The sequence below is a fragment of the Anolis carolinensis genome, unplaced genomic scaffold (genome assembly GCF_035594765.1).
Source record: "Anolis carolinensis isolate JA03-04 unplaced genomic scaffold, rAnoCar3.1.pri scaffold_13, whole genome shotgun sequence".
NCBI lineage: Eukaryota > Metazoa > Chordata > Lepidosauria > Squamata > Dactyloidae > Anolis > Anolis carolinensis.
The window spans coordinates 5,088,858-5,101,578 of NW_026943824.1; the positions used below are offsets into that span (position 1 = coordinate 5,088,858).

The 12,721-nt window shown below is 37.1% G+C and overlaps 1 protein-coding gene across 7 annotated transcripts in view; it reads left to right on the top strand.

Annotated features, from left to right (window-relative positions):
* mprip (myosin phosphatase Rho interacting protein) overlaps positions 1-12,721 on the top strand; it is a 150,351-nt gene that overhangs the window by 105,491 nt on the left and 32,139 nt on the right. For all 7 annotated transcript variants that reach the window (XM_062964152.1, XM_062964154.1, XM_062964153.1 and 4 more), the window contains 4 exons: positions 608-664; positions 5,703-5,771; positions 6,019-6,108; positions 9,827-9,936. In XM_062964152.1, the coding sequence (XP_062820222.1) occupies positions 608-664; positions 5,703-5,771; positions 6,019-6,108; positions 9,827-9,936 (326 nt within the window). The remainder of the gene's footprint in view (positions 1-607; positions 665-5,702; positions 5,772-6,018; positions 6,109-9,826; positions 9,937-12,721) is intronic.

A 12,721-nucleotide genomic window follows, 5' to 3' on the forward strand; every position in this document is an offset into this window, starting at 1 on the left:
CGTTTTGACTGTGAAGTTCTCATTGAGATGTTAGTGACAGATATTGTCTCACTAAGAAGGACGGCTTTAGCCACGTTTCCCCTCTTCAAAGGCTAGAACTTGATTTGGAACAAATAGCTCCTGTCAACCTAGCAGTTCGAAAACATGCAAATGTGAGTAGAGCAATAGGTACTGCTCCAGCAGAAAGGTAACAATGCTCCATGCAGTCATGCCAGTGGCCACATGACCTTGGAGGTGTCTACAGACAATGCTGGCTCTTTGGCTTAGAAATGGAGATGAGCACCAACCCCAGAGTGTGAGTAGATCAATAGGTACTGCTCCGGCAGGAAGGTAACGGTGGGCTATGTAATCATGCCAGTGGCCACATGGCCTTGGAGGTGTCTACGGACAATGCTGGCTCTTTGGCTTAGAAATGGAGATGAGCACCAACCCCCAGAGTGTGAGTAGATCAATAGGTACAGCTCCGGCAGGAAGGTAACGGTGGGCTATGTAATCATGCCATTGGAGGTGTCTACAGATGTTTCCCCTTCATTGCATGGTGCATCGTAGTCCAGTCTTGAGTTTTGAGGAGAACTTTAGATTTTTTTTTCTTCTCTTTCCTTTGCAGCCTGACTTGCTGAACTTCAAGAAAGGGTGGCTGACCAAGCAGTATGAAGATGGACAGGTGAGTCTTGCGTGAGAGCCTTCTTTCATTTGCTTTCATGGAGATAATATCCATTTGAAATAATTACAGCTTCTTGTCAGAGAGGTAGAGCAACTGCCTGCCTGTGTTTTGTTATTTTATATTTAGGCTTCATTTACCTTTGTGCCGATTACTGCTTTGTTTGACCCAGTAATTCTTGCAATTCACATGTAGTAAGTGATAATATCAGGCACTCTATATAAAAGACTGGGGCCCCTGGTGGTTCAGTGTGTTAAAGCGCTGAGCTGCTGAACTTGTGGACCAAAAGGTCCCAGGTTCAGATCCTGCTGTTAACTCCAGCTCCTGCCAACCTAGCAGTTCAAAAACATGCCAATGTGAGTAGATCAATAGGTACCGCTAGGTCACCCCGAAGGGGACTCAGGGCGGATCACAATGCTCATATACATGGCAAACATTCAGTGTCATTAGACATACGACATATATAGACAGACACAGAGGCTATTTAACATTTTTCCAGTTTCCGGCTTCATGAGGCTATGCTTGATTCCGGCCAGCTGCCACTTCGTCATCCACTGTGTCACCGAGTCCTTGATGGAGTACTTCCTCATTCTTCCACGCGCTGCTGGAAGGTTTTATGGTGTTGTTAACTGGTGGCAAAGTGTGTTAAAGCGCTGAGCTGCTGAACTTGCGGACCAAAAGGTCCCAGGCTCGAATTCCGGGAGTGGGATTTTGTTGTTATCCCCAGCTCCTGCCAACGTAGCAGTTCGAAAACATGCAAATGTGAGTAGATGAATAGGTACTGCTCCGGCGGGAAGGTAACGGCGTTCCATGCAGTCATGCCAGTGGCCACATGATCTTGGAGGTGTCTACGGACAACGCCGGCTCTGTGGCTTAGAAATGGAGATGAGCCCCAACCCCCAGAGTCGGTCACGACTGGACTTAACGTCAGGGGAAACCTTTACCTTTTATAGTAAGTGAAAGCAACTAAATGTCTCCGAGACTTTTCAACAGAGGATTATCTTGTGCCTATATTGCCTAAATGTCAAGGCCTTGGTCTGTAAACAAAAGCAGGGGCAGTTTCGACCACGATCTTCTTTGGCCACAGCATCGGGCAAAGGCGGTGCCAGGCATCGTGCCATGCAGTCAGGGGAAGCTATGGGACGAAACGGCGATGCCTTGGGGCCAGCTCTTAATGGAAGGACCGGCTGTCTGCCGTGCTCCTCCCCACTCTTCCAGGCAACGTGGTTGAATGTTCCCTTCCCAGAGCGGGCAGAGTTGCCAGGCATTATTGACGCGAGAGGGTGGCCTCGGTCCAGTTAAGCAGCCGGTTCCCCTTTTGCCCTGGCTCAATGCCCGAGTCTTTCCTGCTTAGGAAAGAACATGCAGACACGGCTGGTGTAGACCTCATCACTTTGGGACTTAAGAACTTTTTTACATACTGTATATACTTACGTATAAGCCTAATTTTTCAGCCCTTTTTTGAAGACTGAAAAAGCCCCCGGGTGAGGGTCCTGGTTGGCTTATATTTGGGTCAGCTTATACTCAAGAATATATGGTATATTTATTATTTTTCTCTATTATTATTGGTATTATGACATTTATTATTTTTCTCTATTATTGTTGCTACTACAGTAGAGTCTCACTTATCCAACACTCGCTTATCCAACGTTCTGGATTATCCAACACATTTTTGTAGTCAATGTTTTCAATATATCGTGATATTTTGGTGCTAAATTCATAAATACAGTAATTACTACATAGCATTACTGCGTATTGAACTACTTTTTCTGCCAAATTTGTTGTCTAACATGATGTTTTGGTGCTTCATTTGTAAAATCATAACCTAATTTGATGTTTAATAGACTTTTCCTTAATTCCTCCTTATTATCCAAGATATTCACTTATCCAACATTCTGCCGGCCCGTTTATGTTGGATAAGTGAGACTCTACTGTATTACATTTATTTTACTCTATTTTTATTATTATTATTAATACGTGTATTATTTCACTCTGATCTTATTATTATTATTGCATTTATCATTTTACTCTATTTATTATTACATGTATTATTTTCCACCTTGGGACTTAAGACCTTTTTTTACATACTGTATATACTTAAGTATAAGCCTAATTTTTCAGCCCTTTTTTGAAGACTGAAAAAGCCCCCCTCGGCTTATACTTGGGTGAGGGTCCTGGTTGGCTTATATTTAGGTCAGCTTATACTTGAGAATATATGGTACATTTATTATTTTTCTCTATTATTATTGGTATTATTACATTTATTATTTTTTCTCTATTATTGCTGCTACTATTACATTTATTTTACTCTATTATTATTATTATTATTATTATTATTGTTGTTGTTAATACGTGTATTATTTCACTCTGATCTTATTATTATTATTGCATTTATTATTTTACTCTATTATTGTTGCTACTATTACATTTATTTTACTCTATTTTTATTATTATTAATACATTTATTATTTTACTCTGTTTATTATTACATGTATTATTTTCCTGTATTTATTATTACAGTAGAGTCTCACTTATCCAACATAAACGGGCCGGCAGAACGTTGGATAAGCAAATATGTTGGATAATAAGGAGAGATTAAGGAGAAGCCGATTAAACATCAAATTAGGTTATGATTTTACAAATGAAGCACCAAAATATCATGTTATACAACAAATTTGACAGAAGAAGTAGTTCAATACGCAGGAATGCTAAGTAGTAATTACTGTACGAATTTAGCACCAAAATATCACGATGTATTGAAAACATTGACTACAAAAATGCGTTGGATAACCCAGAATGTTGGATAAGCGAGTGTTGGATAAGTGAGACTCTACTGTATTACATTTATTTTACTCTATTATTATTATTATTATTATTAATACAGTAGAGTCTCACTTATCCAAGCTAAACGGGCTGGCAGAAGCTTGGATAAGCGAATATCTTGGATAATAAGGAGGGATTAAGGAAAAGCCTATTAAACATCAAATTAGGTTATGATTTTACAAATTAAGCACCAAAACATCATGTTATACAACAAATTTAACAGAAAAAGTAGTTCAATATGCAGTAATGTTATGTTGTAATTACTGTATTTACGAATTTAGCACCAAAATATCACGATATATTGAAAACATTGACTACAAAAATGGCTTGGATAATCCAGAGGCTTGGATAAGCGAGGCTTGAATAAGTGAGACTCTACTGTACATTTATTATTTCATTTTGATCTCATTATTATTATTGCATTTATTATTTTACTCTATTTATTATTACATGTATTATTTTCCTGTATTTATTATTATTATTATTATTACATGTATTATTTTACTCTATTATTATTAAAAGGATACATAAGCACATTTACATTGAAGAAGATGAGAATCATGATTTGATCAGAGTTGGACCGTCTTATCTTAAATTAGAGCTTGATGTAAATATTCAAAAACATTTAACCTACTGATGCCTCGATTAATGCAATTTTATTGGTGTCTATTTTTATTTCTGAAATTTACCACCCTCACTGGAGTCAGTGTTTTCCCAGTTTTTTTGTGATAAAATTAGGTGCCTCGGCTTATATGCAGGTCGGCTTATACTCGAGTATATACGGTAATTTTATTGGTATCTCAGCTTATACTGGAGTCAATGTTTTCCCAGTTTTTTTGTGGTAAAATCAGGTGCCTCGGCTTATATGCGGGTCAGCTTATACTCGAGTATATACGGCAATTTTATTGGTATCTCAGCTTATACTGGAGTCAATGTTTTCCCAGTTTTTTTGTGATAAAATTAGGTGCCTCGGCTTATATGCGGGTCGGCTTATACTCGAGTATATACGGTAATTTTATTGGTATCTCAGCTTATACTGGAGTCAATGTTTTCCCAGTTTTTTTGTGGTAAAATCAGGTGCCTCGGCTTATATGCGGGTCAGCTTATACTCGAGTATATACGGCAATTTTATTGGTATCTCAGCTTATACTGGAGTCAATGTTTTCCCAGTTTTTTGTGGTAAAATCAGGTGCCTCGGCTTATATTTGGGTCGGCTTATACTCGAGTATATACGGCAATTTTATTGGTATCTCAGCTTATACTGGAGTCAATGTTTTCCCAGTTTTTTTGTGGTAAAATCAGGTGCCTCGGCTTATATGCGGGTCAGCTTATACTCGAGTATATACGGCAATTTTATTGGTATCTCAGCTTATACTGGAGTCAATGTTTTCCCAGTTTTTTTGTGATAAAATTAGGTGCCTCGGCTTATATGCGGGTCGGCTTATACTCGAGTATATACGGTAATTTTATTGGTATCTCAGCTTATACTGGAGTCAATGTTTTCCCAGTTTTTTTGTGGTAAAATCAGGTGCCTCGGCTTATATGCGGGTCAGCTTATACTCGAGTATATACGGCAATTTTATTGGTATCTCAGCTTATACTGGAGTCAATGTTTTCCCAGTTTTTTGTGGTAAAATCAGGTGCCTCGGCTTATATTTGGGTCGGCTTATACTCGAGTATATACGGCAATTTTATTGGTATCTCAGCTTATACTGGAGTCAATGTTTTCCCAGTTTTTTTGTGATAAAATTAGGTGCCTCGGCTTATATGCGAGTCGGCTTATACTCGAGTATATATGGTAATTTTATTGGTATTTCGGCTTATACTGGAGTCAATGTTTTCCCAGTTTTTTGTGGTAAAATCAGGTGCCTCGGCTTATATTTGGGTCGGCTTATACTCGAGTATATACAATAGTCCCTCCAGAAAGTGCAGAAGTTGAGCATGAACACATTCAACAATCCCAGTCCCTTCTTTTTTCTCCGCACTTGAGATTCTGGAAATGAGCTTTTGAGGCATTTGCAAAAACAACAGATGTCTTGAGTTGTCTCCATGTTCGGATGCATTAGTCAGCGTTGTTTTCAGAATCTTGAGAACATGAATTAATCCAGTACGAAGGGAAAGATAGCAAGGTCCCTTACATACGTATGCACAAGTACATGTATGTTTCAGACTGAAGATGATAACAGCTTATAAGCAGGTTGTCTTTTTTGTTTGATAGTGGAAGAAACATTGGTTTGTCCTGACGGATCAAAGCCTGAGATACTACCGGGATTCTGTGGCAGAGGAGGTACGTGGCTCTTGAGTCTGTGAGTTTATTTTTTACGCTTCGGCTGGGCATTTCCATTTGAATTTTAGATGGCAAGTCTTTCGGGGCTTAATCTGTTGGTTCCTGAATTGTCTCAGGCACATTAATGTTTGATAGATGAGCTAAGAAATAAGTAAATAACCATGTTTAGCTTGGTGGAGATAGGAAAGCTACCTTTCAACGTTTGCTATTGTTTGCCCATTATTAAACCTTTCTTCTTTTGTTCCAGGCTGCTGATTTGGATGGGGAAATCGACTTGTCAACTTGTTTTGATGTCACGGAATATCCTGTCCAGCGGAACTATGGCTTCCAGATTCATGTAAGAGAAGCTTGGAGAACATTTAGTGGGAAAAGTGGTAGAAATTCAGTTCTGGGTGAAATCATGCTTCTTTTATTGATTTGTTTTGCAACTTGGGAAAACAGAATCTGCTCTAGAAGCAGCTCTGCTTTTCCGGAAAACAAAACAATTGCTTCCACAACTTCGGTTGGGATACCGTCTGTATCTCATCCTTGAAACTGGTGATTTGGGTTCAGCTGCAAATGGTTTGATAACATCTACATTAGACCCCGGTGGCGCAGCGTGTTAAAGCGCTGAGCTGCTGAACTTGCGGACTGAAAGGTTGCAGGTTCGAATCCGGGGAGCGGAGTGAGCTCCCGCTGTTAGCCCCAGCTTCTGCCAACCTAGCAGTTCGAAAACATTTTATTCTAATCGGCATAAATCATGGTCTAGATTAGACATGATTTGGACATCCAAAAGCTTAGTAACTAAAATAGATGAAATAAAAATACAGTAGAGTCTCACTTATCCAACATAAACGGGCCGGCAGAATGTTGGATAAGCGAATATGTTGGATAATAAGGAGGCATTAAGGAAAAGCCTATTAAACATCAAATTAGGTTATGATTTTACAAATGAAGCACCAAAACATCGTGTTAGACAACAAATTTGGCAGAAAAAGTAGTTCAATACGCAGTAATGCTATGTTGTAATTACTGTATTTATGAATTTAGCACCAAAATATCATGATATATTGAAAACATTGACTACAAAAATGCGTTGGATAATCCAGAATGTTGGATAAGTGAGACTCTACTGTATTCTAATCGGCATAAATCAAGGTCTAGATTAGACATGATTTGGACATCCAAAAGCTTAGTAACTAAAATAGATGAAATAAAAATATAATAATAATAATATTTTTATTTCATCTATTATTATTATTATTATTATTTTATTTTTATACCCCGTCCCATCTCCCTGAAGGGACTCGGGAGTGGCTTACATGGGGCCAAGCCCAGTCCACAATAAAAACAAAGCAATAAAGACAAATAATAACAATAAAAACCAGTCATAAAATCACATTCAAGAACAAAAGGTAAAATCTTGGATAAAATCTAGAAAAGATTAGTAAGAGAATTTTCAGATCACTGCCCACTGATTATGAATATTAATTTAAAAAAAATAAGAAAACCGTAAATTGGAAACTTGATAATAATTTGATTAAAAAGGAGACCGATATAAAAAAGATTAAACTAATGACTAAGGAATACTTCCAATGGAACGATAATCAGGAAACGAGCCCACAAATAATCTGGGATGCTTATAAAGCAGTAGCCAGGGGATTCTTTATACAGCAAAAAGGCTCTGAAAAACAAATTAAAAAACCAGAAATTACCAGATCTACAAAAGGGAATTAATCTCACAGAAATGCAATTTTTTTAAAAAAGACCGGGAGATATGAAAATTTTGAAAAACTTAAAAATATTACATACCTCAAAAAAACGCCTAGAATTAGAGAAGCTAGCTAATCAATTAAAATGGGCCAAACAAAATTCATTTGAAAATGTGAATAGGAAAAACCTGTAAAAGAAACAATGGAATTTTGGAAATAAATATTGTAATTGGCTGGTCTGGGTAGAAGGGTAACAAAAGGTAAATAATATGAGTATGTAATATAGTTAGAGAGTGAACATACCATAGGAGCTATGATATACATAACTCTGTATTGCAAATATGTTTAAGAATGTATAAGTTTTAATTTAAAAAAATGAACTGGAAAATGCGAATAAGCCTGGAAAATGGCTTGCAAGAACAATAAGGGGAAAAAAATAAACAACAAATTACGAAAACATGCAAATGTGAGTAAATCAATAGGTACTGCTCTGTTAGGAAGGTAATGGAGCTCCATGTAGTCATGCCAATGGCCACATGACCTTGGAGATGTCTAAGGACAATGCCGACTCTTTGTCTTAGAAATGGAGATGAGTACCAACCTCTAGAGTTGGATGCAACTGGACTTAATGACTGCATGGAGCGCCGTTACCTTCCCTCCGGAGCAGTACCTATTCATGTACTCACATTGGCATGTTTTCGAATTTCTGGGTTGGCAGAAGCTGGGGCTAACAGTGGGGGCTCTCTCCGCTCCCCCAATTCAAACCTGCGGCCTTTCGGTCCAGAAGTTCAGCAGCTCAGCGCTTTAACACACTGTGCCATCAGGGGATATTATTTCCTAAAGGTTGTGAATATACAATATTTCTGATTGGTTGTTTTTTTTGTCTGTTGGAGGCAAGTATGAATGCTGCAATTAGGGAAAATGATTAGCATGTAATGGACTTGCAGCTTTAAAGCCTGGCTGTTTCCTCCCTGAGTGAATTTTTTGTTGAGAGGTGTTTGGTGGTCCGGATTGTTTCCTGGACGGAATTCGTGTGTTTTCAGTGCGATGCTGTTTATGTACTGTCCTGAGATGAGAGAGTGATGAGCACGGAATGGCCTTGCACCTTCAAAGCCTGGGTGCTTCCCTGTCTGAGGAGGGGGGGGAATCCTTTGGTGGGAGGTGTTAGCTGGTTCTGATTGTTTCCTGGTTGGAATTCGTGTGTTTTCAGAGGGTTGTTCTTTATTTAGTGTCCTGAGATGAGAGAGTGATGAGTACGGAAGGCTGTTGGAGGGAGGGGTGTGGATTGTTCTGTGTGCGCGCCTATTGGGCATGCGTAGATTGTGCGTTCCAGTTGTGGGGGTTTTTTTGGCCCCATGGAGGTTGGGGATGTGTAGTTTGTTTCTAAGAACGGAGAGACGTGGATGAGGGGTTGTGTTGTCAATTTTCTAGGTTGGGGGGCCTTTAGATTTGTTGTTTTGCCCGGTGGAGCGATGCCATTATCCTTTTATTTTTTTTATATATATATATTATATTATATTATATTATATTATATTATATTATATTATATTATATTATATTATATATATTACTAGCTGTGCCTGGCCACGCATTGCTGTGGCAAAGTGGTGGTGGTATTGGTTAAAAATTGTTGTGTAATTTTTATTTGACGTTATTTGCATTTTTTAAAATTAATTTTATTGTAAGTTATATTTTTATTTATTATATTTTATTATTTTATTGTATTATTTTTAGTTATTTTGTGTTATTATAGTATTTTATTGTATTAATTTTTTAGTGTTTTTTATTATTTTTTTATTGGGTTGCTAGGAGACCAAGTTGGAAGAGCTTAGCCTTCTAACTGGCAGCAATTGGATAAAAGCAATTATTCCTCTCTCTCTAATTAGGACTTTATTTTTCTTTTCTTTTTGTTGTATCAACCTAGAGTTGTGGATGATGGGTTGTGTTGTCAAATCTTGAGGTTGGGGGGCCTGTAGTTTTGTTGTTTTGTGAGTCGCCATGATGCCATCACTCTTTTATATATATAGATTGTGATTTTATTCTATGTCTTTTTGATTTATATTTGCACGTTTTTTGGGACCTTTTGGTCTGCAAGTTCAGCAGCTCAGCGCTTTAACACATTTCGCCACCGGGAGTAGGAAAGCTCATTTCAGGTTGTTGTTTTGTGGGTCGCCGTGATGCCATCACTCTTTTATATAGATAGATAGATAGATAGATAGATAGATAGATAGATAGATAGATAGATAGATAGATAGATAGTACAAAGAGGCAGCATGAAACTGACTTCCCTCCCCGCAGGGACTCCTTTGGAGAGGCTGCTCAATGTGATCCATTTCCCTCATGATGCCTTTCTCTTTTGTTTAGACTAAAGAAGGAAAGTTCACTCTCTCTGCCATGACGTCGGGCATTCGCCGCAACTGGATCCAGACCATCATGAAGCATGTGCGGCCCACCACGGCACCCGATGTGACCAGGTAAGACCAGTCAGGACAGTGGCCTCTTTCACATGTTCCACACACACACATGTTCTTTTTAAACTGACTCATTTTCAGTCTCTGTTCCTCCCCATCTATTTTGAAAATCCAAAACTAACTCAGACAAGTGTTGGATTTCCCCAGTTCTCTTAGCAGTTTGTATCTAAACCCAATTTCATGCTGTTTTCAAACACAACTACTGCCACACAATATCTGTAGGTATTATCTATCCTTAGGTTCCTGAAACAAAGTTAACTATGTCATTATTGTCACTATATCCCAACATTCCCATATCCTTCATTGAGGAAAGGCATATTTTAAAATTTACATCAGAAGCAATAATAATAATAATAATAATAATAATAATAATAATAATAATAATAATAATAATTGAACTTATTGAAGTTCAAAGCCTCTGGCAGAAACCAGTGCAGGTGATGGGCACATTGGGTGCCGTGCCAAAAGATCTCAGCCGGCATTTGGAAACAATAGACATTGACAAAATTACGATCTGCCAACTGCAAAAGGCCACCCAACTGGGATCTGCGCGCATCATCCGAAAATACATCACACAGTCCTAGACACTTGGGAAGTGTTCGACTTGTGATTTTGTGATATGAAATCCAGCATGACTATCTTGTTTGCTGTGTCATACAATAATAATAATAATAATAATAATAATAATAATAATAATCATAGTCCTAGACACTTGGGAAGTGTTCGACTTGTGATTTTGTGATACGAAATCCAGTATATCTATCTTGTTTGCTGTGTCATACAATAATAATAATAATAATAATAATAATAATCATAGTCCTAGACACTTGGGAAGTGTTCAACTTGTGGTTTTGTGATACGAAATCCAGTATATCTATCTTGTTTGCTGTGTCATACAATAATAATAATAATAATAATAATAATAATAATAATAATAATAATAATAATAATAATAATAATAATCATAGTCCTAGACATTTGGGAAGTGTTCAACTTGTGGTTTTGTGATACGAAATCCAGTATATCTATCTTGTTTGCTGTGTCATACAATAATAATAATAATAATAATCATAGTCCTAGACACTTGGGAAGTGTTCGACTTGTGATTTTGTGAAATGAAATCCAGCATATCTATCTTGTTTGCTGTGTCATACAATAATAATAATTTATTATTATTATTATTATTATCATTATTTCCATTATTTCTATCCCGCTCTTCTCACCCGAAGGGACTCAGGGCAGCTTACAAAACTGGCAGAATGCCAATACACAACAATACAAAATAATAAAACATAAGCAATTAAATACAGATTTAAAATAATACAAAATACTTGAGCCATTCATCCACAAAACATTGTACATAAACCTTAGTCAAGACTGAGTCAAAGCCAACAAAACTTATTCTTTGAATGCTTGCTCGCATAGCCAGGTCTTAACTTTCTTTCTTTATTATTATTATTATTATTAATAATAATAATAATAATAATAATAATAATAATAATAATAATTTATTTATATACCGCTCTATCTCCTGGATGGGACTCAGGGCAGTTTCCAATCATAAAAACAACACATACATCACATAGCAACATAATAACACATTATTAAGCAAGTATACAATTATATAGCAATAAATAACACTTACACAACCTGATCAAGGGGACGGGAACCATAAACCCAATATATTAAAGTGTATCATTTTAGGCTAGATAAATCTTGTGCAATATATTCAGGCCCAACAGAATTAAAATCACAGGGAATCCACTTTTATTTATTATCTCTTGAAAACCTTTTGCTTCTTTAGAATCCATAACAGATTTCATCACGGATATTGCGCTCCGGGAGATTTGCCTCTAAACAATTGTATTAAATTATACAAAGATGCTTCGGTGCTGCTTTTCTGAAAGACTGAGGCAACCACCACCATGTTCTATTATTATTATTATTATTATTATTATTATTATTATTATTATTATTTCTACCAGCAATTTTCAGAAACAATACATAGCATCAACAATTGAAGCGCCGTGCCTACTTTCAGGACAGGTTCTGTCTCTCTACCCATTTCTCAATCTTCTATCATTTTTATCTTTTCGTTCTCAACTCCATTTGCTCTTTCCTTAAGAGAATTGTGAGAATTGAGACCCTGTTCATACGTCATTTTGAGCCAGAAACCCTGACTAGATAAACAATAGTATTGGCAAGCAAATGCATGCAACCCATTTCCTCTTCTTTTTGCACGAACGGGTAAGTGGATCAAGTAGGTATCTCTGCATGACACCCAAACCTGTAATTATGACTAATTCCTGCCAGGAAAAATGGAAATCATAAGACAGCAATAAACCTTGGTGCAATGAGCTATAAACCTGGGTTTGAATGTCATGTAAATCAACACTTTCCACTTAATTTAACTATGCCAAGGGAAGAGTAAATGAGCTTGTAATGAATTAAAAACCACTGCCACCAATTTTAATGATGCAACCACCAAAAGGGAGGAGACTTTTTAAACATTTTTTTCCTTTCTTCTTCTTATTTACTTTAGGTGATAACACAACTTAGTTTATAATGCATGCGACAGAGGCTTAGATGTTGGAGGAACAATAACAAGTTTATTCAGGCACAGAGCTTAGTGGTTACAATATTGTTTCTCACTTAGAGGCACTTTTACTAACAGTTACAATGCTAGAATGAGGTAAGACAAACTCCCTAAAGTGTCATTTCTTTTAATTAAAGTAGTTAGAACTTCTTCCTTCGACTACTTTTAAACCGCAGTCACCCTGTGGTATAC